General features: G+C 55.5%; 1 protein-coding gene across 4 annotated transcripts in view; it reads left to right on the forward strand.

The window, feature by feature from the left end:
• IQGAP2 (IQ motif containing GTPase activating protein 2) overlaps nucleotides 1-25,349 on the forward strand; it is a 112,224-nt gene that overhangs the window by 42,375 nt on the left and 44,500 nt on the right. For 2 of the 4 annotated variants that reach the window (XM_058656410.1, XM_058656407.1), the window contains 9 exons: nucleotides 4,098-4,165; nucleotides 4,396-4,509; nucleotides 5,339-5,517; nucleotides 6,717-6,804; nucleotides 7,617-7,780; nucleotides 9,213-9,373; nucleotides 10,544-10,668; nucleotides 21,021-21,184; nucleotides 23,781-23,871. In XM_058656410.1, the coding sequence (XP_058512393.1) occupies nucleotides 4,098-4,165; nucleotides 4,396-4,509; nucleotides 5,339-5,517; nucleotides 6,717-6,804; nucleotides 7,617-7,780; nucleotides 9,213-9,373; nucleotides 10,544-10,668; nucleotides 21,021-21,184; nucleotides 23,781-23,871 (1,154 nt within the window). Of the gene's footprint in view, nucleotides 1-4,097; nucleotides 4,166-4,395; nucleotides 4,510-5,338; nucleotides 5,518-6,716; nucleotides 6,805-7,616; nucleotides 7,781-9,212; nucleotides 9,374-10,543; nucleotides 10,669-17,462; nucleotides 17,520-18,451; nucleotides 18,528-21,020; nucleotides 21,185-23,780; nucleotides 23,872-25,349 lie in introns of those variants that run through there. The other 2 variants (XM_058656408.1, XM_058656409.1) reach the window with 2 other exon arrangements.

The raw sequence follows: 25,349 nt of genomic DNA on the forward strand, positions 1-25,349 counted from the left end.
CTCACTATCGGGCTGGCCAGGGGCCAGTGTTCACTGGGAATAGCTGATTTCTTCGCCTAACCAGTGGCAGCCTGGCCGCGCATAGGGACCACGTGGTGGAGGGAAGTGGCTCTGCTGTCAGCTTCCCGTGAGGAGGGTTAAATGAGTGAGTGGTGGTGGATCAGCGGGAGGCGTACCGTCTCCCTGGCTAGGCCATCCCGCAGCACACACATGTGGAATTTACATGAAGAGTTTAAAAACTAAACTCAGCAGCCTATTTATTTTTTTCTAAAGATTTATTTATTTCATTATAGTCAGATATACAGAGAGGAGGAGAGACAGAGAGGAAGATCTTCCATCCGATGATTCACTCCCCAAGTGAGCCGCAATGGGCCGGTGCTGCGCCGATACAAAGCCGGGAACCAGGAATCTCTTCTAGGTCTCCCACGCGGGTGCAGTGTCCCAAAGCCTTGGGCCGTCCTCGGCTGCTTTCCCAGGCCACAAGCAGGGAGCTGGTTGGGAAGCGGAGCTGCCAGGACAAGAACCGGCGCCCATAGGGGATCCTGGGGCGTTCAAGGTGAGGACTTTAGCCGCTAGGCCATGCCGCTGGACCCTCAGCAGCCTATTTAAATGTGTATGTGTGGACAATGCACTGTTAGTAGATAGCACATGAAGTGCTAGAGTCACAAAAGAGATGAAAATCCAGTTTTTTATATTTTCAAGAATGTCACCAATTTTCTGATCGTGTTCTTGAAATTCTTTTCTCAGGATCCAAAAATTTGGTTTATGTAAATTAGTACAGTTTATGTAACTTAAATGACCTGGGAGCTGTGAGGGGGAGAAAGAAAATGCTGAGCAGACGTTTTCTGATTGTTGTTAAGTGATGGCCCAGGTGCGGCACCACAGCCGTTGCCTCCACTGCCTTGCAGTTCCTGTGAGGAGAAAGCAGCCGGCAGGCGGTTCCCCACGGCGGGAGCCCACTGACCCCGTGCTGCAGCAAGTGCATGGGTCATGGAAGGGCTCACACGGGGTGATCCTGATGGCTTGTCGGCAGCAGGCCTGCCCGTTGGGACTGCTGCGTGAACTTCTGTGTCCCTGGCAGTTCCTGAGGAAGTCCTCTCTGGGTCCAGCACTGCCTCCTGAAGGACAGTGACTATGTCACACTGAGAAGTGTTCACACTCTGACATCTCTCCTCTGTGGGCGGGGTGAATGTCCTCATCATGAAATTTGGGCCAAAAATTATCCAGTGTAAAAGAAATCAATTCTTTATCCCTTGACCTTAAAGGGAAAGGGGGAAATGACAGGAACATAATACCCACGCATCCCAATCCCTCAAATTGAAGAATTCAATGTTAAGTCTTTTCTGGGAGAAATAATAGCACACATGCACATGGAATGTTCACCCCCACAGCTAATGACAGGAAACACAGACTTGGACAACTACCCATTGCCATCAGACTGTTCTGCCACGGCTATTACGGCTGAGGAGATGGGAGCTGTGGGACGTGCGTGGTGGGCCTCAGCCTGCAGCCTCACCGAGTGGACAGCCAGCTCCCTGCAGGGTCACGGAGTGCAAGAAGTCCACGCCGGGTCAGTGGCTGCCTGTTCCTCTATGGCAGCACCCCCAGCGAGGGCAGTAGTCCAATGCCGCTGACCGCCGTAGGAGGGACCCCGCTGGAGTCCTGTCCTCCACAAGAGTGGATAAGCTGGAGTTCTCCTCGGGCACACTGACATGACCCCACACACCCTGGCTCCGTGTGGGTTTTAGGAAGGACTGCCATGGGTGAGATGCCTGCCTGTTCCCAGGCACAAAGTTGGCACACTGAGTATCACTGGTAGTTAGAAGTGACTGGCACTTTAAATGCCCAGGAATTGTGGAAGTAAATCTCAAGAAATCTGCTTTCTGCAAGAGTATTAAGTGTAGGTAACCCAGAAGCAACATTGTTACCCTGGAAGTGGGGGAAATGGAGGGGAGTGTTTGTCTCTGATTTTCTTAATGAATGATAGTTCTTCCATCTGCTGACCAGGTCTGGGCCAGAGCCAGAGCCAGAGCCAGGAGCCAGGAATTCTGTCCAGGCCTCCCATGTGTGGGAAGGGACGCACGCACCTGAGCCATGCTCTGTTGCATCTCGGGGGCGTTTTCAGCGAGCAGCCAGGCCTCAGACCAGCACTCTGATAAGGAATACACTGGCCCTAGGTGGAATTGTAATTGTGACCATGTGTTACTTTTCTAAGTAATGGGTGTTTTACAGAAATTATGATCAAAGAAAGCCAGTTTTGGTGTAGGCTACTTGCATTTAATCATAGTTTTTTAAAACTTTATTTATTTGAAGGGCAGGGTTATAGGAGTGGAGGGGGTGGGTCTTCATTTGCTGGTTCAATCCACAGATGGCTGCAATGGGCAGGATGGGACCAAGCCAAAACCAAGAGCCAGGGGTTTCTTTTGAGTCTCCCATGTGTGTGGCAGAGGCCCAAGGATTCAGGCCACCAGCAGGGAGCTGGATAGAAAGTACGGCAGCAAAGCCACCAACTTCCTGCCATCCACATAGGATGCTGGTGGTTTGGGCTGTGCCCAGACCCACTAGGCCACAGCACCAGGCCCTTAGTCGTAAACTTTAGGAGTTTGCTTTTATCCAGTTAGGAAGATTGGTTTCCAGCTTCTTTGATGTGTTTCAGTGAAGTGTCCCATGTTTTACAAACTGCTGAGACCATTTCGCTTTGGCATCTGCTGTGACAGACACTGGGGTATCGCCACATCCCTCTCCTTCCTTTTCCCATTTGTGCTTTAAAGTCTGCTACTGTAAGCCTCTGCGTTGGTGGCTGGATTGGAGCCCATGTGGTGGTTAGGTGTGGGCGGGTCCCAAGCTGGAGAGCCAGGGTGGAGCAGGGCCCTGGCCCTTGGGGTTCCTTTTTGGCAGTGGTGGCTGAGGGCTCTGAGAAGTGTGGGTGAACCCCGCCCTTCCCACACAGGTCCTGGTGGCTCCTTAGCCTCGTAGCACCCAGCTTGGCCCGGCAGCTCTGTTGGCTTTTTCTTTCTTTCTTTCTTTCTTTTTTAATTATAGTTATTTTTTTTGGAAAGACAGTTTTACAGATAAAAGGAGAGACAGAAAGATGACTTCCATATGCTGGTTCACTCTCCAAATGGCCACAAAGGCCAGAACTGAGCTGATCCGAAACTGGGAGCGAGGAAGTTCTTCTGGGTCTCCCTCGCAGATGCAGGGTCTTTACGCTTTGAGCTGTCCTCTACTGCTTTCCCAGGCCACACGCAAAGAGCTGGATGGGAAGTGGAGAACAGTACATTGAACCAGCGCCCAGAGGGAAGCTTGGTACCAGCAGAGGGAAGATTGGCCATTTTAGCCATCAGGTTGAGGCCTGTTTGCTTGATGGCAAAACCCTAAGGTGAATGTGGCCTCACAGGGCGTGCTTGGGCAGTGCTGGACATCACCACACAGCTCAAGCTGTGTTTTTCATCCAGGGACATGGCAATTGCTTTTGACCCTACTGTGTGTTATTGGAGGAGCCATCTCTCAGGGTGCAGAGGGGGCTGACTCTGCAAGAGTCACAGTGCCCCACGGGCTGCATCATCCCAGGGCTCCATGTGGAATTCGCAGTGCCCCGCGGGGCTGCGTCATCCCAGGGCTCCATGTGGAATTCGCAGGGCTCCATGTGGAATTCACAGTGCCCTGCGGGCTGCGTCATCTCAGGGCTCCATACAGGAATCACAGTGCCCCGCAGGTTGCATCATCCCAGGGTTCCATGTGGAATTCGCAGTGCCCCGCGGGCTGCATCATCCCAGGGCTCCATGTGGAATTCGCAGGGCTCCATGTGGAATTCACAGTGCCCTGCGGGCTGCGTCATCCCAGGGCTCCATACAGGAGTCACAGTGCCCCGCAGGTTGCATCATCCCAGGGTTCCATGTGGAATTCGCAGTGCCCCGCGGGCTGCGTCATCCCAGGGCTCCATGCGGGATTCGCAGTTCCCCATGGGCTGTGTCCCCCAGTGTTCTGTGCGTTCGTGTTTGTCCCTCCCCCCTCGGTGGACATAGTCAGGATCTCTCAGGTCCTTCTCCACCAAATGACGTGGCTTGCAGCAATAGGTTTTTGTTTTTTTCTTTCAGCCTCTATCTGTTCAAGCTGGGAATCGCGCCCCAGATCCAAGACCTGCTAGGCAAGGTGGACTTCACAGGTACAGTCCCCTTGGCTCTTTGCACCTGCACTTTTTTGTAAACTCTGATGCTGCCGATGCCCTTTCTTCCCCTCATTGGACAGCTGCTTATGTCACCTGGCCATGCCCAGCTGGTCCCGGTGCCTGGCCTGTGTGACCTGTGTGGCCTGCTGCCCACACTCCTGGCCCGAGGCCGGCGCCTGCCACGCCCCTGCCTCCCCTGAGGCTACCTTTCACTTTGTCTGTTGCAGAGGAGGAAATCAGCAACATGAGGAAAGAGCTGGAGAAGTATGGGATCCAGATGCCAGCGTTCAGCAAGATCGGCGGCATCCTGGCCAGCGAGCTGTCAGTGGACGAAGCTGCCCGTGAGTGTGCCCTGCCCTGCTCCTGTAAGAGAGGCCACTAGCGGGCACCAGGCACCCAGCACTCTGCACAGGCCCAGCCCTGTGCCCTCGGGGCTCACGCTGAGGCTGCCAAACACAGCCTGGTGGTTGGCTGTGGACCTTGCCGAGCAGTGGAAACTCAGGCATTCCAAAAACATCTTCAATCTGCACAGCACACCTCTGCCTTTTTAAAAAAGGTTTATTTTTATTTGAAAGTCATAGAGTAGAGAGAGACTAAAAGAGAGAAAGATCTTTCATCCACTAGCTCACCTCCCAAATGGTCAGATAGTCAGGACTATACCAGAAGCCAGCAGCTACCTCTGGGTCTCCCACACAAATGCAGGGTCCCAAGGCTGTGGGCTAACTTCTGTTGCTTTCCCAGGCACAAGCAGGGAGCTGGATAGGAAGTGGAGCAGCTGGGACATAAACTGGTGTCCATATGAGATCCTGGCATCAAAGGCTGAGGATTAACCTGCTATGCCATGGCACCTAGTGTCAGAGTTACTGCTGAGTTCTCTGGCATCTCTCAGTACTGGGTGATAGCTGCCCGTGTTACCACACCACAGGGTGAGTGAGGACAGATAACACTCAGAGCCCCCATGGCTGGCTCAGTACCAGGTTCCCTTTAGCTGGCTGGTGCAAGTGGAGCGAGCCAGCAGTGCTCAGGCAACAGCACAGCAGGTGGGATGGCCGTGGGACTCGTTCTTTGCCAACGTGGTTCCTGGCTGCCCAGAGCGGGGAGAAGTGCCGTCTGAGCATGCCTGCCGCCATCCTCCTGTGAGCCGTGTGCGTCTGTCCGCCTCTCCCACAGTGCATGCTGCTGTTATCGCCATCAACGAAGCTGTGGAGAAGGGTGTGGCAGAGCAGACGCTGGGGACACTGAGGAACCCCAATGCCGTGCTGAGTGCCGTGGACGACGGGCTCGCCCAGGAGTACCAGGAGGAGCTGTGGGGAGCCAAGAGGAGGAAGGAAGATGCCTTCAGACTGAAGGTAGTTCCCGCTGTGTAGCTGCCCAGCTGCTTGTTGGCCCGGGTGCAGGGAGGCCCCTCCTCTGTGGGACCCCGCCCTTGCCTTCTGTGCAGACTGCTGCAGGCTGGGATTAGCAGGACCCCCGGGCAGCCATCACGAGGTTAGCAGTGCAGTGTGGTGCTGTCTGGGGGTGGGGTGCTGTTTACCCTCTTGTCACCCCTCCCCGGCAGGATGGCCTGCTCCCAACCCCAGCTCCCACTGCTTTGCCCGTGTCCTCCCATGGCGCTGACCTGGTCAGCTCTGCCACAGAGAAGATCTGCTGGAGCTTGGGAGCCTTTTCAGAGCTGCTGGCCACCCTGGGTATCTCTGTCCACCTCTCTTTCTCTTCCTCTGCCCTGCTCTGTGGAGCTCAAGCTTATGTTGGTGTCAGCTCGCAGCTGCTCCTCCAGAGCCCCTCAGTGTAACCCAATGGGGCAACAGGGCTCCCTGCCCATCCCTGGCTCCCAGGGCTCTCTGCCTGTCCCTGGCCCTCCCCTTCCTGTCCCTGGCTCTCCCAGATCTTCCTGCCCACCCTGGTGCTCCTAGTGCTCCTCCCTCTGGCTGTGGCTGCGTGGATGCCTTCTCTGCCAAGTGTGACTCTACTGCCCACTTCACCCCTCCCCTGACTCCTTCGCCAGCTCTGGTTTGCAGAGATGGCAGCACCAAGTGCTCCAACCTGGGTGTGAGCGTGAACTCACTCGCTCCTTGTCCGGGTCCTTGTCTCAGAGACTAGTGTGTCCAGTGGGAGCTGACACATTTAGCAGAAAGAGAACAAACAAATGTGGCCACCCCACAGAGAGCAGGCAGGGCCACCATGAATAGAGCGGGGGGGGGGGGGGGGCGCAGTACTGCCATGCTTGCTGTCCTGCCCTCGGCTCCTTTCATGGGTTCTTAATGAGGACACTAACCGGAAGGAAAAGACAGGCGCCCCTGAGAGCTGATGGGTAGATTTGGTTATGTGGCAGGGTGGAGAGGATTCCAGCTCATCCTAGCTTGCACCGACTGCCTGTTCCACCATGCAGCCTCCTTCTCAGTGCCCCGCACAGAGCTGGCGAGTCTCAGACGTGTGTGGGGCTCTCAGAGGAAGCCAGTTCTTACCAACTCTGTGTCCTTGTATTGGGCTTTGAACCTCGGAGGAGCTTCACTGCATCTCAGGGCTCTGTGGGGACTTTGCTTTGCAGAACAGCTGTGTGGCCGAAGAGGAGAGGGATGCGTATGAGGAGCTGCTGACGCAAGCAGAGATCCAGGGCAGCATCAACAATGTCAACAGTGAGTGGCCTTCATAAGAGACCTCACCGTGCCAGAGCCAGGAGCCACCCACGCGGGTGCAGGGGCCCAGGCATTGGGGCCATTTTCCTGACTTCCTGGATAGAAGCAGAGATGGGACGAGATCCCCAACCCTCTAACACAGAATGCAAGCTTCCCAGGTGGCGGCCTGACCCACTGAACCTGGGCACTGGCCCCAGCTGCCCGCTGAGTAGGCAGTCCTGCAGGCTCCTCCTGGTGACCATGCCCTGCCCACTGCTTCCTCCCTGCTCAGTCAAAAATACCAGCTATGCCCTGAACGCTGCTGCATGCGCTGCTCCCAGGCACCTCCATGTGACCCCAGCATGTCAGAGACTCGCATCCAGGTGCCAGCTTCATCCAGCCTCCCAGCTGTGGGTCTCCTGGAGCCCTCTGGGTGTCCCTGTGGATGCTCCCTAAGGGCATCAGGAGGGCATCTGGTGGCTCATGGGCTCCCTGTGGGTAACACCCCACTGTGTGTGACATGCAGAGTCAGCCTGGGTGGTCCCAGGAGTGGGACCGTGTGCAGTTAGCAGAGAAGAGGTGAAGTCAGAGCCAGTCTTGAGAGGACTTTATGGGGTCACTGCACCAGGCAGGGATGAGCTTGAGCCCACAGTGGGCCTGACCCCGAGTGCCAAGGTGACCACTGGGCTCATCCCATGGTGGGCCTGACCCCAAATGCCAAACTGATGCCCACTTGCGCCTTCTGCTGCTCTGTGGAAGCCCTGTGGAGGAGGCAGGTGGGACAGTCAGCTCTGAGACAGGCTCCCATCATGACAGATTGTGAAACCCTTTAGGACTGGCTGCCGTGGACCGGATCAACACTGCCATTCGGGAGGGTGACCCTGAGCTCACGTTGCTCGCCCTGATGAAGCCGGAGGCCCAGCTGCCCACTGTATACCGCTTTGCTGCTGCTCTGTATCAAAGCGAGCTCTTCACTCTGCAGGAACAGAGCGACACGGTGAGTTGGGAGAGCCAGGTATGAGAGGAGTTCCCCCTAGTGTGTCAGGAGACCCTGTGTGGAGGTGGGTTGTGTCGCAGCAGTGCGGAAGGGCCTGGCCCTGTACACCTTGACTGTGTGCCAAGTCCAACCTTGCTGGCCCATCCCACTCAGTCCCAGATTCTCTCTTCCTTCACACCTGCCTCAATCTCCACTGGCCGTGGAGAACAGCACTAGGAATTAGCGTCGGGGGTGGCTCCTACTCTGAGTTTTGAAGAACTTTGGATAACTTTTCTGATGAGGTATTGCTTTTGATATTTTTTTTAGGAAGATTTATTTATTTGAAAGTCAGATTTGGAGAGACAGAATATCTTCCATCCACTGGTTCACTGCCCAGATGGCCACAGTGGCCAGAGCTGCGCCAAGCCAAAGCTGGGAGCTTCATCCTGGTCTCCCACAGGAGTGCCAGGACCCAAAAACCTGGCCTGCCTGTTGCTGCTTTTTCCCACGTGTGAGCAAGGAGCTGGATGGGAAGTTTAACAGTCCAGAGAGATGTGAATTGAAGCCTGCGTGGGATTGCAACCTTACAGGTGGCTTTGTCCACCTGTGCCACAGCAGCAGCCCCTAGAGAAAGAGGCCCCAGCTCACACAGCATTCCAGCCTCCACGGAGGACCAAGGTCAAGGACAGGAGACACAGGCCCCAGCTCACACAGCGTCCCATCCTCCATGGAGGACCAAGGTCAAGGACAGGAGACACAGGCCCCAGCTCACACAGCGTCCCATCCTCCATGGAGGACCAAGGTCAAGGACAGGAGACACAGGCCCCAGCTCACACAGCGTCCCATCCTCCATGGAGGACCAAGGTCAAGGACAGGAGACACAGGCCCCAGCTCACACAGCGTCCCATCCTCCACGGAGGACTGAGGTCAAGGACAGGAGACACAGGTCCCAGCCCACACAATGTCCCAGCCACCTGGGACAGGCACAGTCATTTTTACAAGTTGGGTGGTCTGGAGGGACCTTGCAAGGGAAGTGCAGGCGTTTGGAGAGACACAATCACTGGTTGTGATTACCACCGTCCCCAGAGTGAGCACCTGCAGGAGGCCCCAGTCCTCTTCACCTGCCGCTTGAGGAAGTGACCCCTTTGCTATTTGACCACATGAGAACCAGTTCAAGTCCTGGCTGCTCTGCTGTGAATCCAGCCTCCTGCTAAGGCTCCTGGAAGAACAGCAGCAGGTGGCTCAGGCACTGGGATCCTGCTCCGTCCCCCAGGAGGGAGAGACCAAGGTGGAGCACCTGGTCCTGGCTTCAGCCTGGAGTCGGGTCTGCTTTGGCTGTCTGGGGAGTGAACCAGGCAACAGAAGGTTTCTGTTTCCAGTCAGTCGGTAGATAACAGAAATCTCTATCCTGGAGAGGGTCCTGGGGCTCATGTCGCTGCGTGTTTTCCTGTAGAAGCACCTGGCGCATGAGGAGCTCTCAATTGCCGTGGAGATGCTGTCTGCCGTGGCGCTGCTGAACCAGGCCTTGGCGAGTGGGGACCTGGAGTCTGTGCAAAGCCAGCTGCGCAGCCCCACGACCGGCTTCAACAATCTTGGCGAGGCACATGTGGAGCGGTAAGGACACCTCCAGCTCCTCGGCACCCACGTGCAGCTCCCTCCCAGATCTGCAGGGTGGCACATATGCCCACCTTGTGTCAGGAGGAGGGGGCTGCCTGGGTGTGCTCACCCTGTGCTGGTCACTGAGCCTGGGGCAGGTATGGGAGCTGACCCCATGCCCACCCCAGGGACTGTGGAATCTTGGGCACAGGTGGCCAGGCTCTTGGCAGTTTGGTTATAAAATGCTTGATCCAGAGCTAACTCAGGGCCCACACCCTCTGATCCCATGGCCACCCTCAGGGGAGTGAAGACTCCATGAGTGGGGCCAGGACCATAGGCATGTTTGTGAATCAGTGCAGGGTCTGCAGGAGCAAGTGGCCCTGAAAGGAACCCGAGAGGAGCCCAGTCTGAGCCTTGGCAGGCAGGGGCACTGGTGACTTCCAGGGGGCGCTCGATGCAGACCCTCATCTCAGAGCCTGCATCTTGGCTTCCCATTACTACCCTGTGATAGCACTATCCTGAGTGACAGCCGGGCATCGTGCATGGCAGCTGGTACTCAGAAAGCTCCTGTGCCCTGGGCAGTGTGGGGTTCAGGTCAGGTCAGGGTGAAGGCTGCTCAGCTGGTGATGCCCATGCAGATGCCTTCAAACCCAAGTCAGTTCAACTGCAGGCGTGCTGGGTGCCCTGTGCCTCCATGAGCTAGGCTGCTGGCCACTCCCTGCGCAGGAGCCCAGGGTGCAGAGGGGCTGCTCCCCGCTTCCTGGGGAGGGCAGAAGAGCAAGCTAAGCCCTCTGGGGTGGCAGTCCCACTGTGTCTGAGGAAGCTTGTGGGATTCCTGACCAGTCATGCTGTCCATCACTGTGGTGGGCTTTGCCTCAAGTTTCTGCAGAGCAGAAGCAGCAGCCTAGGGCTCAGCTAGAGGCTGTGGGAAACCGAGAGGGCTAAGGGTCGGGGGCCAGAGGTGAGCGTCCTACACTGGGCACCCAGCTGTCAGGTTTGGAGCCTTGGGGGAAGGGACAGGGAGCCGGGCCCTGAGGTGTCTGAGCCCCTCACCAGGCATGTCTTGTTCATGATTTATCCCAGGTGAGCATGCTGGGCCTCGCTTGGGGCTGCAGTTGAAAACGCTCCTGGAGGCTCAGAGTGACTGGGGACATGCGCATCCCTGACCTGGTGTCCCCTCCCCAACAGGTACGCGCATGAGCTGCTCACTGCCAAGCTGGAGGCCGCGTCCCAGGGGCAGGAGAGCTTGAGCTGGAATGAAATGCAGAATTGCATTGACACAGTCAATGCCCAGATTGAAGAAGAAAATGAGTGTGAGTGTGGGGCCCTGGGGGAGGTCTCAGCTCGGGCACTCCGTCCTCTTGAGCCTGGTTTCCCGTGTGGGTTCTGGACCAAGGTCTTTTACCCCTCACAGGGCATGCTGGGGTAATAGAAGTCATGCTGGCTTCTTGTCCCGTAAATGGGAGTCCCATGCCAGCACCCAGTTCTACTTGGAGCCCTGACTGCCATGAGGCGGACAAAAACGTTGAAGGGCCCTGTGGTCACAGCAGTTGGGGTCTGCTATGAACACTGGCCCTGGGGCTGGGTCCACCCTCACTGCCTGCCATGAGCTCATCAGAGCAGTGAGCCGTCCTGCTGACAGGAAGCACACAGTGCTTGCTGCCTCCCAGGCTTTGAGCCCTCCGAGTGACCACAGCCTCTGCTGCAGTCCCTGCCCCTGGCCGCCCTCCCACCCCCCTGAGCTCACAGGCAGGCAGCGGGAAGCGGCCTTCCACTGCAGCTTCCCAGGTGTGTCCCCGTCCGTCAGATCCCTGATGCTGCCTGTCAGTAGAAGTCCCTTGAGACGAGATGCATGACGTGGCCAGCTCCTTGTGTCTGCATGGTTTCCCTGTCTCTCAGCCATTTCCCACAAGCCCTGCGCCACAGCCCAAGGCTGGGTTTGCTCTTCAGGTGTCGAACCTGGTGGCTTCTCACCTTGAAGCAAGGTCCAATGGGCCTGTATGTACACTGTGTCTGTGGGTGCAGCCTGGCCACTCGCTCCTTGGATGTGTCCTGGTACCCTCTCTGGGGAGCAGCCAGCTTCCCATGTGTCCTCTCCACTCCTTCCTGACTCTCCGGCCCAGGAGTCTTTCAGACATTTGAGTTCTCTCTCGCGTTGGGGAGGTTGTCTGTACCTCATGTGTGGCGCGTCTTGTGTGTGGCTCGCATGCAGCTTATCTGAGTCATGCTGGTCTTGTTCCTGTTGTCGGAATGATGTGCTTTTGCTTAAAGCTCTTCAGGTATTGAGGTTAGCATCCTGTGTCACAGGTGGTTGCTGAAACAGCTGAGATTTTTTAAAAGTGAGGGTGTACGCTGGGCCTGGTGGTCAGGTTGCTGGCTAAGATGTTTGCCTCCCTGGTGTGAGGACCTGGGAGGCCCTGGGGATGGCTCAGGTGGCTGGCCCCCACACCTGTAAGGCAGACCCCGCTGGAGCTCCTGGCTTCTGACTTCTGCTAGGGGCTGCTGTAGACACTTGGCGACTGGACCAATGGACAGATGCTGTGTGTGTGTGTGTGATTGCCTCATAAGTAAATAACAAAACAAGTGACAGTTTTCAGCACAAAGCAGTGTAAACAGGCAGGAATGGTCCAGCCTGCTACCTGAAGGACAGGGCATGCAAGGTGGCCTTACCTGTGCTGTTCTAGGGTGGTGGCAGAGGGTCCCTGAGCAAGGTCACACAGAGGCTGAGTGTGGGGAGTGTTACCAGAAATGCCCGGTGGGTTCTTTCCTCAGCTTAGTATAGAAATAAAAAGCCGGGAATCTGTTGCAAACAGATAAGTTTATTTGTGAAGGGACCAGGTGAGCAGGGAAGGGAGAGGAAGGGGAAAGCACCTCCTAAGAGCCGGGAGGTGGGGTGCCTCTCGAAAGAGGAGGGAGAGAGAGACACCAAAGGTTTGAGGAAGGGTCTTGGGATTTTATGCCTTCCCTGACCCCTCCTTGTTGGGTGGGGAACCTACAGGTAAGATGTTCCCCATTGGTGGTCTCTAAGTTAATTAGAAAATGGGTGGGCAATGCTGGTGCCGCCCATCTGAAGGTGTGGCCAAGACCTCAGCAGGCCTGGATGGCCTCAGTCCCCCCTCTTGAAATCCCACATCCTACTTCTGTAGGGGTAAGGGGCGACGATGTCCTCTGGCTACTTCCTGCTGAATCGGGTCGTGGTTTGGGTAAGGGGCCCCTAGAGGTGTGGGATTCAGAGAGATGGTCTGGGTCATCCAAGTTGCCACGGCAGAAGTTGGTCTGGTTGCCATACAAGTTTGCATGTTTCAAGGCCACCTGGATTCTGAAGACCCCTAATCAAGAAACAAACATTAGACAATTGAGAAGCCAGTTGTGTGCTCCATGTGAGCAGGAGCAGCACAGGTGAAAAGAGGGCCCACAGGCTAATTCTTGCCATTGGAAAGCTCAAAGCAGGCAGGCAGGCTGTGGTGTAATAAATTCTGTTCAGTCTCCCATTTCCTGCGCCATGCTAGTTCTGGGACTCCTGCCAGTTCAAGTATATCCTGGTTTTGCACTTGGACACACTCGTCAGAATAGCATGTGCTGGGAGTACAGAAATGATACCTGTGGCTAGCCTGTGGCATCCAGGTGTGCACTGACAACCACAGTCAGAGGAAGGAGGTGAGGGTGAGATCAGCACGCTTGACTCACATTTGATCGGCCTTCCATGCCTTTGGGATGTCTCCATCAGAACAGCTTGTGTCCGGGAGTGAAAAATCCGCTCCTGTTCCCTGCGCTGTTAGACCTAAGCTTTTTTTCTGGTAACCAAGTTGACAAGCCTGCTCAACAATTGCCTGATTCTATAAGCCCGCAAGATAATGTTCTTAGTTAGGGCCCATCCTGCTAGCTGCAATGATGGTATCAGTGACAAGATGTGGGAGCACATAGAAAGCATTTGAAAAGCAGCTTTAAATCCTCTAGTGCTTCCCAGGTTGGTTCTGCAGAATCTGGTTGACGGGGGTGTTGACCTTAGATCATAGAGTCAGTATCTACCCCAGGAGGGAAAACAACCTTGTACATCAGGGGCCAAGACTAAGCCTACAAGGACCTTCATCAATATATTTCATCCCCAATAAAGGCGTCGGTTTCTCTGGAATAACAAGGATGGAGTGCCAGAAGTGGAGATATCCCCAAGTACAAGCCCATGGCCAGAGATGTCTCAGTCACTTTAAATGGATCTTGGCCCAGGAGAGAAGGGCAAGGCAGAAAATCGAGCACCAGTGTCCAGTAAGAAATTGACCTTTTGAGAGCTCACCATCAGGGAGACCCGAAGCTGCTCAGTATGAACCCAGGTGGTGGGAGCCTGGAAAGGAGTCCCTGGGACCCGTCACTGGGCGTCCTGGTCAGCAGACCCCTGCTCCCTCCGGAGCTGGGGGCAGCCCATTTTCCAGTGATCCCCTTTGCAGATGGGACATGGTCCCGGAGGAAGCTCCTGGCCTGTGGTTCGAGGGCACTCCCTCCAAAAATGGCCTGGCTTCCCACAGTTGTAGCAACACCTTGAGGTCCTTTTCCCTGAGGTGGATGCACTCATAGCGGCCAGCATTTCACTGTGGCGCCTGTCCTTCCGCCTTTCCCTCTCCAAGTCTCGATTATAGTAAACAGCATTGGCTGCCTGGATCAGCTGGTCCAAGGAGGACTTATCAGGGTCTGCCATAAGCTTTTGAAGCTTTCTCCTGATATCTGGGGCAGACTGCACAAGGAACTTGTCCTTGAGGATCGCTCCACCCTCCGCTGTATCTGGGTCTAAATTAGTGAACCTCACAATTGCCCCTTTGAGGCGTTCTAGAAAGGTCATTGGTGGCTCATTCTCCCCCTGATGAACAGTGGTGAGTTGGCTATAGTTTAGAGGCTTAACTTTTGCCCTTCTTAGTCCTTCTAAAATACAATAAATGAAATGATTTCACTCCCACTCATGTCTTTCATCCTCTGGATCCCAGTTGGGATTCTTTATGGGGATTGCCTCTGCTCCAATGGGGATGTTTGCCTTGTCTCTGATGCTTTTCCCCTGAGCTGCATAATAACTGTTCCCAGCCTCACGAGCCTTTTCCAGCACCCTCTCTTTCTCTAAGGAAGTCAGAGTGTTGTCTAACAGTAACATTACATCCTTCCAAGCTAAGTCATATACTGACTGGAGTCGTTCAAAGGTTTGTACATATTGATCAGGGTTGTCAGTGTAACTGCCCAAATCACTTTTTATTTCCTTGAGTTCTCCAAGTGAGAAAGGCTTATAACCAATCTGTATCCCAAATTCTCCTACCCCCACAGCTTGAAGAGGAAGCATGGCTTCTCCCTTCACTCTAGGATAAGGCCTAGGAGTCTTTTCCTTTGATGCCTGCGGATAAGGGGGGCAGGGCTCCTCGGGATGAGATAAGCAGAGACTAGGTCCCTGTGGAGGAGGGGCTGAGGGAATCACTTCAGGTGATTCCTTCAATAAGGGAGGAGACTCTTTATTCACTTGCAAATTACCTTCTTCCTTTGAATCTGAGATGGCCAACTCCCCAGTTGCCTGACTTAGGTTTTTTCCTATTCTGCCATTCTTAAGGTGATCCCGGAGGTGGAGAAACATTCGAATATAGGAGATTTCTACCCACCTTCCCCAACGTCTACAATAATTGTCCAATTCTGAAATAGTATGGTAATTAAGACTCCCTGTGGGAGGCCAAGTTTCACCATTAGCAAGGGAATATTTGGGCCAAGCCTTCATGCAGAAAAAGATCAAATCCTTCTTGCTCACAATCCGCGAGCCAAATATGTCCCAATTTTTAAGGATACAACCAAGAGGTGTCCGGGAGTCCACTCGCGAAGTTTGAGATCCCATCTGAACAACAAAGAGACAATGAACAGACTAGAGAGGGAGACTTGCCCCCCTTCTCCCTTGTCTAGCCTATGTCCAAAGTGTATGTCAGAGCTGGGGGCAAGTCCAGTCTGACCCCGTGCGCAGTCATTACAGGAGTGGTCCTGCTGTCTGCCGGGACAGGATCCACGAGCTTGGGGACTACCACTATTACCCCTGCCTCGCCCCACCTGTCCCGTGCCCATTGCCATTGTCTCATACCCTGTGCGCGGTCATTACAGGAGTGGCCCTGCTGTCCGCCGGGACAGGATCCACGAGCTTGGGGACTACCACTATTACCCCTGCCTCGCCCCACCTGCCCGAGACTATCTCATCTTCCGTGGAGGCTCCGTAACCTTTGGTAACCATTTCTCCACCGTGATCCTTTTCCTGAAAATCTAAAGTGGCCCCTGGAGTTGAGGGACATGACTGCTAATATATATTGCTTAATCTTTCTTCTCGGCCCGATCAAAATAAAAGCCCACAGAAATGTGCGTGATCTCAATATGGCTGAAAGTTGGCCAGACAAGGAGCCTGCCTTAAAATAGGCTTACCCCAAAACAAACTGGGAAGCGGCAAGTTTCTCAAATTACTTTGAACTAGCTCTAGCTGATTTCAGAATTTTTCCCCATCTCAAAAGGAGGCAGATAAGAATCACAATAGAAATGCAAACAGAACTTTGGTCCTAAATTCCTCAGCAGCACTCTCCAAGCCTTCCCCTCCCTTTTCTATGGCTGGTTCTGGCTTCAAAGGTGATAAGATTACTACCTGGCTCAGGTTCCCTGGATTCCTGAAAGACTCCCTGTGGCTATCGGAGCTTCTAAGGGAAGAATCTCCTAACAGCGCAGCTCCGAATGCGCTCTCCCATTCTAAGGCTGTTTGGGTTTCAGAGGCGGAGAAACTGCTTGGGTGATAGAATGGAGACGGGGGACAGAACAAAGGGACTGGCCTTTTCTCAACTCATCTGGGGGAGTATAGAGGGGGTCGTCCAAAGCTCCGCACGAGTCACTGTAAGGGATCAACCCAAGTCGCACACTCGTGGGGGTGGCCAGGAGTCTCACCCCTCCTCCACCGAGGAGAGACCAGCCCGAAACGTGGCTGGGAGCTTGGCACTAGGATACCCATTCGGGCGGTCGGCGTTCAGAATCCACCTGGGGGGTTTCTAGTCACGCAGAAGTGTCGCCTCTGCCAGAGACTGTCAGTCCTCCTCCAGGTTTCCTCCGAACACACGCACCCACGGCCTTGCTCCCGAAAGGAAATGGAAGATGATAGGAAAGGGCAAAGAGGTGGTTAGGGTTTAGAGCCTCTGAAGGCCTAAACAGCCGCCCTTCCTTACACCACCCCCCTAATAATACAATCCCTCTGAAGGTTCGACCGTAGCTACGCCGTGGCCGGGGGTCCTTCGTGTTCGTGCAGAGCCATGGGGTGCCAAGGGTCACTTCCACGGGTGCAGTCCCACTTGAGGGAAGGCATACAGACCTTATGAAGTCTTCTCTCGGTTGAGTTGGGCCACGTGGCTCCCGTCTAAGTCTCTTTTTTCACGCCCCACGTTGGGCGCCAGGGAAAATATGTTACCAGAAATGCCCGGTGGGTTCTTTCCTCAGCTTAGTATAGAAATAAAAAGCCGGGAATCTGTTGCAAACAGATAAGTTTATTTGTGAAGGGACCAGGTGAGCAGGGAAGGGAGAGGAAGGGGAAAGCACCTCCTAAGAGCCGGGAGGTGGGGTGCCTCTCGAAAGAGGAGGGAGAGAGAGACACCAAAGGTTTGAGGAAGGGTCTTGGGATTTTATGCCTTCCCTGACCCCTCCTTGTTGGGTGGGGAACCTACAGGTAAGATGTTCCCCATTGGTGGTCTCTAAGTTAATTAGAAAATGGGTGGGCAATGCTGGTGCCGCCCATCTGAAGGTGTGGCCAAGACCTCAGCAGGCCTGGATGGCCTCAGGGAGGATCCCCCTCGAGTCGGGTTGCTGCTCCAGTCGCACGTACTTGTGGGGCGGGTCTGGGTAGGGTTCTCTGGAGGAGCTTTCTGGCAGTTCAGTGTGGCCTCTGCCTGGGGAAGGCCCCCCACCCACCCGTCCAGCCACCCGGCTGCATCTCAGCAGAGCCCCTTTACCTGTGCAAACATGAGGTGAGGGCCCCAGCAGGCTCCTGGGCAGGCCTCCCTGAGCTCCTGTGAGGTCACTGACTGTGACCTCAGCAGCCCCCGCCCCCGCCAGCAAGGGGCTTCAGTCCGACCTGGGGCATGCACTCACTGCCAAGTGACCAGCTGGAAGGATGCATGTACGTTCAAACCTGGTGTGTATGTGTGGTGGGGGTGGGGAAGCTCAGAGGGACTTAGGATGGCGCATCCCAGGGGGCAAGGCGCGTGCTTAGCAACACCCCAGGGACAGAAGTGCCTTGCCCTGGACAGTGCTCGGATGCCCAGAGCTGTCCCCAGGCTTACACACCTTGCAGCCCCCAGGACCCAAGTCCTTAAATTCTGTGATGTGGCCTGATACCTAGCATCGCAGGGGACCCGTGGCCTGCAGCCAAGTCTTCTCGCTGTGAGTGGTCAGCTGTTTAGGGGACACTGAACTGACTGTCCCATCAGCATGTGGATGCTTCTTTGTTCTACATGAGCGTCCACTCTCTCCTGGAATGGCACACTGCAGGGTGGCTGGTGATTGTTTTTGACAAAAAGCAACCAGCAGAATGAGATCATGCCTGGCTTTCAGAGTGTTAATGTCTCATTCCATTGCTTACTCCGTTTAGTTCTTTATCTGTTCATCTGCAGGAAATGCAGAAGCTAGGGGCGCCAGCATCTATAGGAGTGGGTAGACCTCAGCCACCTTGCGCTGTCTGTGTGACAAGGTGGTGACGGGGGCAGGGACCTTTGGGTGGGTGCAGACTACTGGCCTACCCAGCCTCTGCAAAACCCCCAGCCGGGCTACACTGCTGTTTGTCCATGGCTGAAGTCTTCCCATGACCCAACAGGTGTGCTTGGACCCCCTGGCTGCAGCCACCTGTCGGGGCTCCTCAGAGATGTGACAAACCTGGTGTGGCATAAAGATGACCAGTTCATCACCCTGTATTTGAACAATTCTCGAGGTGTGCACAGAGGCCCCCACACCTCCCAGACAACCGTGACGATGTTTAATTCACACAAAGCTACGGGAGCATGTAGCAGCTCGCTGTGGCCATGGTTGCCACACTGACCTACACCTTGACCCTGTCTGTTCACGTTCCAGGGAACAGCCTGACTGTGCACCCCCGTGCAGCATCCCGTGCAGTGCTGGACTAGGATGCGTCTCTACGAACCTCTCGGTACTCGGTTCCTTCCCCTCACAGCGACACGAGACCTTCCCTGGCCCTGCCTGCCACCTGGCGGGATCTGAGCATCCCCCTCACAGTGACACGAGACCCTCCCTGGCCCTGCTGCTGCCATGGCACGCTGGCACCGAGTGCCCCTTGTCTTGAGAGAGCTTCAGACACTTGGGAGACATGCATGTTATGAAAACACTCTGCATATGTCTCTAGGCTTTTTGAGATGAAACCTGTGTTTTCCAACTCCATTCTCCATTAACTTTAAACAGAAGCCTGCTCTCATAGTTATCCTGAGATTCACACACACAACATGGAGTCAGCCCATTCGGCAGGGAAATTACTGTCAACCCTCCGTGTCTACTCCCATAGGAGACCCCACTTAAGTGGGGGTGCCAGAGCCAGGCACTGGGCCCAGTGTCAGGGGCAGAGCCGGTATAATTGCTGAATCACACAAGTGCATTTGCTGAGTCACATAGGTTTAGTGGCACCTGAGTCATGTGGCTTAGTTGCCAAGTCAGGTGGGTATAGCTGCTGAGTCATGTGACTCAGTTGCTAAGTCAGATGGGTACAGCTGCTGAGTCATGTGAGTACAGTTGCTGAGTCAGATTTAGTGGCTTAGTCATGTGGGTACAATTGTGGAGTCATGGACACTTAGTTGCTGAGTCACACAGACGTAGTTACTGAGTCATGTGGCTTAGTTGCTGAGACATGTGGGTATAATTGAGTCATAGGGGCTTAGGTGCTGAGTCACATGGGTATAGTTGCTGAGTCACATAGATCAGTTACTGAGTCATGCAGGTTTAGTGGCTGAGTCACGTGGCTTAGTTGCTGAGTCATGTGGCTGTAGTTGCTGATTGATGCTGGTGCTGTTGCTGGGTCAGCCTTGTCTCTTGGTGATGAGTCTCCTGAGTTCTGGGTGCCCAACATGATGCAATGCAGCCCATGTCTATTCTCTCAGCTGAGTCTTCATTTTCCTCATGTAACCTTTGCTGCCCAACAGGTTCATGATGAGAAAGCCCTGTTCGTTGGTTTGTGTAAGGGGGGAAGTAGGGTGGGGGACCACCTCCTAGTGTGTGTAGACACCTGGTTTTCCCAGCACCATGTGTAGGCTACACCATGCTTTACCACTGATGTGCCTACTATCATTATAAACAGAATTAACCCTATGCTTATTCACAGCATCATGACTCCAAGTTGTTCCCTGTACTTTATGCAAGGTTGAACTTGGAAAATGTCTTTGAACTTTTTGTCTCCCTTATTTCAAGATTTCTTTGTTTCTTATTTGTCCTTATCAATTTTTTTTACTTACGAGATAGACAGCAGGGATGGGCCCCCATTCGCCATGCCTGCAATGGCTGAGACTGGGCCAAGATGGAAGCTGGCCACTGAGGATTCAATCCGCAGTATCCTCGGGGAGGGCAGGTGCCGACAGAGCCATCCCGGGGTCTACCAGGACAGCATACTGGAGAAGTGCCACAGGCAGGCATTGATCCCAGGCCCTCAGTACGGGACGTGGACATCCCAACTTCTGGGCTAACCCCTGCCAGGCATGGGCTGCGCTTGGTCTCTGTCATGTCCTTATGACCTCTGCTTGGTGCAAATGTCCAACACAGGGAGTAACTGGGGCCTGGAAGGAGTCTGTGCTGATGTGAGTTCATCCCAGGCGTGTCCCATCTGCACAAGACTGCATCCTCCAGTCTGTGGGCCCAGGCTGCTGTCTGCCTGTTCAGGTGCCTGTGGGCCCAGGCTGCTGTCTGGCTGTTCAGGTGCCTGTGGGCCCAGGCTGTTGTCTGGCTGTTCAGATGCCTGCGGGCCCAGGCTGCGGTCTTCCTGTTCAGGTGGCTGTGGTCCTTGGGCTGCTGTCTGCCTGTTCAGGTGGCTGTGGCCCAGGCTGCTGTCTGCTATTCAGGTGCCTGTGGTCCTTGGGCTGCTGTCTGCCTGTTCAAGTGGCTGTGGCCCAGGCTGTTGTCTGGCTGTTCAGGTGCCTGTGGGCCCAGGCTGTTGTCTGGCTGTTCAGGTGCCTGTGGGCCCCGGGCTGCTGTCTGGTTTTGTTCTGGGTGTGCTGTTTGTACTTTTCAGCACCTGTGTCATGTTCTAGTGTTACTCTGAACTGTGGACCTGGTGGGAGGGGGTCACTGGTTACCCCTGAGAATGGAATGTTTCACCTCCACGTCAGGATACCCTCTGTGTGCAGAGAGCCCCGCAGAGGCATCGTGTAATCCTGCCTCGTGCCATCCTGCTATGTCAAGCAGAGCACAATGGTACAAACTCAGTGTAGACACAGGAGGTGGGTACAGGACGCCCCTCTTCCTGCAGTGTAGACACAGGAGGTGGGTACAGGACGCCCCTCTTCCTGCAGTGTAGACACAGGAGGTGGGTACCGGACGCCCCTCTTCCTGCAGTGTAGACACAGGAGGTGGGTACCGGATGCCCCTCTTCCTGCAGTGTAGACACAGGAGGTCCTGGATTAACTGTCCCCTCTTTCTCTCACAGTGGTGGTGGCCATGGGCTATATCAACGAGGCCATCGACCAGGGAAACCCTCTGAAGACCCTGGATGCGCTGTTGCTGCCAACTGCTAAGATCCGAAATGTGGACCCAGCCCATGCCCAGCACTACCAGGATGTGCTGTCCCAGGCCAAGTTGCGGAAGCTCAGGGTGAGCTGGGGCATGTGTTCTAAGCAGGGCCACACTGTTGTGCTGCTTGGGAGCTCAGCATGGGCCTGGGAGGGCAGGCGAGGGGCCTCACCCACCTCCATTCACAGCTGGTGCCCTTGAACCAGATGTGGGTCCTTGGGCTGTTGTCTTCCTGTGTCAGACATGCACATGTAGTGAACATGACAAGTGTACGTGTGACAGTGGGTGCTGTGTGCAGGGTGCGTGTCCCATCTGCGCGTGTGTCGACAATAGTGGGTGCTGTGTGCAGGATGCGTGTCCCATCTGCGCGTGTGTCGGCAGTAGTGGGTGCTGTGTGCAGGATGCGTGTCCCATCTGCGCGTGTGTCGGCAGTAGTGGGTGCTGTGTGCAGGGTGCGTGTCCCATCTGCGCGTGTGTCGGCAGTAGTGGGTGCTGTGTGCAGGGTGCGTGTCCCATCTGCGCGTGTGTCGGCAGTAGTGGGTGCTGTGTGCAGGGTGCGTGTCCCATCTGCGCGTGTGTCGGCAGTAGTGGGTGCTGTGTGCAGGGTGCGTGTCCCATCTGCGCATGTGTTGGCAGATGCTGTGGGCACATGTGGTGGTGGGTGCTGTGGGTATTGTGCTGATATCGTGTGCACGCATGCAGTGGCAGGTGAGTGGTGCCAGATGCTGTGTACGCCATGTAGCATGCAGCCTGTGGAAGGCAGAAGGACATGAGAGGGATGTGTGGTTCATGGGTGTGTCTTCTGTCCCCATTCGGAGGTACCTGAAGACTTACCAGGGAAAGGGTAATTAGAGGGCAGCAGTTGACACAGGAACAAGGAGCCCCTGGCGACTCTGCGGTCTGCGTGCATGAAGGACATGCGTGGCTTGGACACGGAGTCAGAACCACTGGGAAGTGTGTACCTTGGTGGAGGAACAGGGCAGAGCGGCCACCTGGCCCCTGCTGAGCCAGCAGCTCCCGTGGGGATGCAGGGTCATACTGAGACGAGAGGGAGCGATTGCCAGGATTGTTGCTGCTCATCCTGCAGTGCCACTGAGGCTGCTGCGACCCAGAGGCCTCAGCTGCCATGTCTCTCATGATTCACACGAGTTCTCGAACTTTACCCTCGTTGTGGTACAGCACCTGGACCCTTATACCCACTTCCCTGTCATGCCACGGATGTGGAGGCCAAGGCTGAGCAGCGTCCACAGGTGCCAGGAAGAATCCTGATGTGACAGCAGCCATGTGTCCCAGGCAGACAGGAATGGGACATCGCAATCTGACTTGTAGTGATGGGGTGATAACTGACTGCTGTTGGAGAAAAAGCAGGGTGGTGTTGTGGTGCCTAGGTGCCCCAGGAAGCGGGGTCAGGAGCCTGCCTGGAGGACAGATGGGGCTGCCTATGTGCCCCAGGAGGCGGGTCTGCAGCCTGCTTGGAGGACAGAGCGGGCTACCTGTGTGCCCCAGGAGGCCGTAGTACAGCCTGCCTGGAAGGTGAGTGGTCTGCCTGACATGTTGTGAGTGCTCACCCAAAGGGGTGGCACCCAGCACAGCCCAGGCATGGGCCAGAGCCCACCACTCCCCTCTGCACCTCTGCTGCCTCTTCTTGGGGTCTGTGAAACCCAGGGTGCCCCCTTCCCACCCTCCCTGCTCTGACCCAGTGCCTAGGCGCAGTGTCACTCATACAGGGCCACAACCTCACCCAGCCAATCTCTGTGCCAAGTCCACAGTGGGCCTCATCACATCTAAGCGATTATTGCCACACAGGCTGTCTTCTCCACCACGCTCAGCTTACTAGTAGCAGCCACATCCTTTTGTTTGTTTACCTCTGAGTTTGATGACTATCCATTGTCTGTTTCCTTTCACTGGAAATATTCCCTAGGAATGCAGAGGCACCAGGGGGAAGAGCAGGGGAACCTCAGAATGTGTGTGGTTGGAGCATGAGGTGTTGACAGGAGCAGCTGGAAGAGCCTTTCACAGAGGGTGGTGGCAGGTGCTAACGAAACAGAGAGGTACAGGCTAGTGTCACGAGTGAAGGGGATGGGGTGAGGTGTGACTGTGGGTGTGTAGGGGTGAGTTGTGGACTGTGTAGTGTGTAGGTATGCTGTGTCCTGAGATTGTTGTGAGGTGTGGACTGTGGGGTGTGTAAGGGTAAGGTGTGGATGGTGGGCATGTAGGGGTAAGTTGTGGACTGTGGGTGTGTGTAAGGGTGAGGTGTGGACTGTGGGCATGTAGGGGTGAGGTGTGGACTGTGGGCGTGTAGGGGTGAGTTGTGGACTGTGGGTAGGTAGGGTGAGGTGTGGACTGTGGGTGTGTGTAAGGGTGAGTTGTAGACTGTGGGCATGTAGGGGTGAGGTGTGGACCGTGGGTGTGTGTAAGGGTGAGGTGTGTACCGTGGGTATGTAGGGTGAGGTGTGGACTGTGGGTGTGTAGGGGTGAGGTGTGGACTGAAGGTGGTGTGAAGTGTAGGTGGGAGTCATACAGAGTGCGGTGGTTGTAGGGTCTCTGCTGTAGTGGCGACTGTGCTCAAGGTCACTGCCTGTGAGGTGTGGTGTGACAAGCAGGATGAAAAGCAGAGAGGCAGCTGCCCTCCATGTGGCCCGCTCACCGTGGTCTCTGTCCCTGCCGCTGTTCCCAGGATGCCGAGAGCACGTCCAAGGCGCTGTGGCTTGACGAGATCCAGCAAGCCGTCGACGAGGCCAACATGGACCAGGACCAAGTCAAGCAGTGTAAGCCTCTGGCCGCACCGGCCCTGCTCACCTTGAGCATGTGTGGTCAGTGTGTCCCTCCCTCCCAGGGGTGGCGGGCAGGTGTTGTCACCTGGTCCCTGCACACTGCCCCAAGAATGAGATGTTACCATGCTGAATCCACATGGCACACATGGTTCCTGGCCCTCAGGCTTCATGGCTAAATCCTGAGGCTGACTTGTTGCTGCTTCATGGACCACACTACTCCTCTTCCTCCTCTCACGTCCTTGGAGTTCTCCCAGGAAGCATGGCCAGTAGGGTGGGTGAACAGGCAGGCAGACAAGGAAGTGGGCGAGCTGGCCGGCAGAGCACAGGGCAGGAGCTTGCTGGGGTTGGGGCCCAGCCGACTGCAGATCCTCGCTTGCCTGGGTGGGGTGGGGTGGGAACGTGCAGGCAGTGTTGCAGCCACTCAGCCGGCCCCCCCCGCTTACAGACCACGGAGTGGACCCATGGGCCAATGGTCAGAGCAGCAGCCAGCAGGAGTTAGTGGTCCAGTGGAACCTCCCCCGGCCCCCAGTAGACCCCGATGGTGTAACATGCGGCAGCAGTGCTTACCATACTTCAGCTGGGAGTGTGCTGGGTTTTCAAGAAGACTGTGGAGGAGCAGAAGGACTGGATGGAGACCCCGGCCATGTCCCAGACACGCAGCCCTTACCCTGCACAGAGGAAATGTACCAGCCACAGATTATCCTCTCGGGTCAGACCTGGAAGGTAGTCTGGTCCCAAGCTCCTCCTTACTGTGCACTTGCCTAAAGAGATACTCTGCCCGTCAGCCCACTCCCCAAAGTGTCACAGGAGCCAGAGCTCAGCCAGACTGGAACCAGGAGCCCAGAGTTCCCTCGGGGTCCCCCATAGCTGGCAGGGCCCCCACACCTGGGCCGGCTGCTGCTCTCCCAGGGAAAGCAGAGGTGCCAGGATGTGACTGGCACTCCCAGAGGAGGCACAGACGTACCCAGGAACAGCCTAATGCCCTGTACCACGAGACTAACCCCTGCTCTGCCCTCAGTTTCCTGGAGTCCAGCCAGCTTTTCATTGCTGTACCCTGAGGAGTCCTTTGGGACATTTGCCCCATGAGAAGTTTTCTCACCCCTACTGGGACATCCTGTGGCCCCCCAGGAGTGCCTTAGAGTTGTTGGGGCTCAGCAGTGAAGCCAACTTCAACCCCATGGGAGGTCCCGGGAAGCCTTCCTTTCCTTGTCCCTGAGCAGGGGTGATACCTGGGTTTTGTTGGTCAGCACGGTCAGCTGGTGGCCCAGAGCTTGGGAAGACACTGTGCTGCTGTGTACCTGGAGCTGTGGGGCTGTGGGGAGATGATCAGCCAGACAGCGAATGTTATGTGAAGACATCTTGGGCCTTCACAGGAAGCGGTCCCCACAGAGTGAGAGTCGGTGCAGAGCACACCTCGCATGGGCTGTCTGTCTCCCTCCCCCCTCGTGGCTTTCCCGAGGAGCAGGAGGCAG

This window comes from Ochotona princeps, chromosome 28, assembly GCF_030435755.1.
Source record: "Ochotona princeps isolate mOchPri1 chromosome 28, mOchPri1.hap1, whole genome shotgun sequence".
In the NCBI taxonomy this organism is placed as follows: Eukaryota; Metazoa; Chordata; class Mammalia; order Lagomorpha; family Ochotonidae; genus Ochotona; species Ochotona princeps.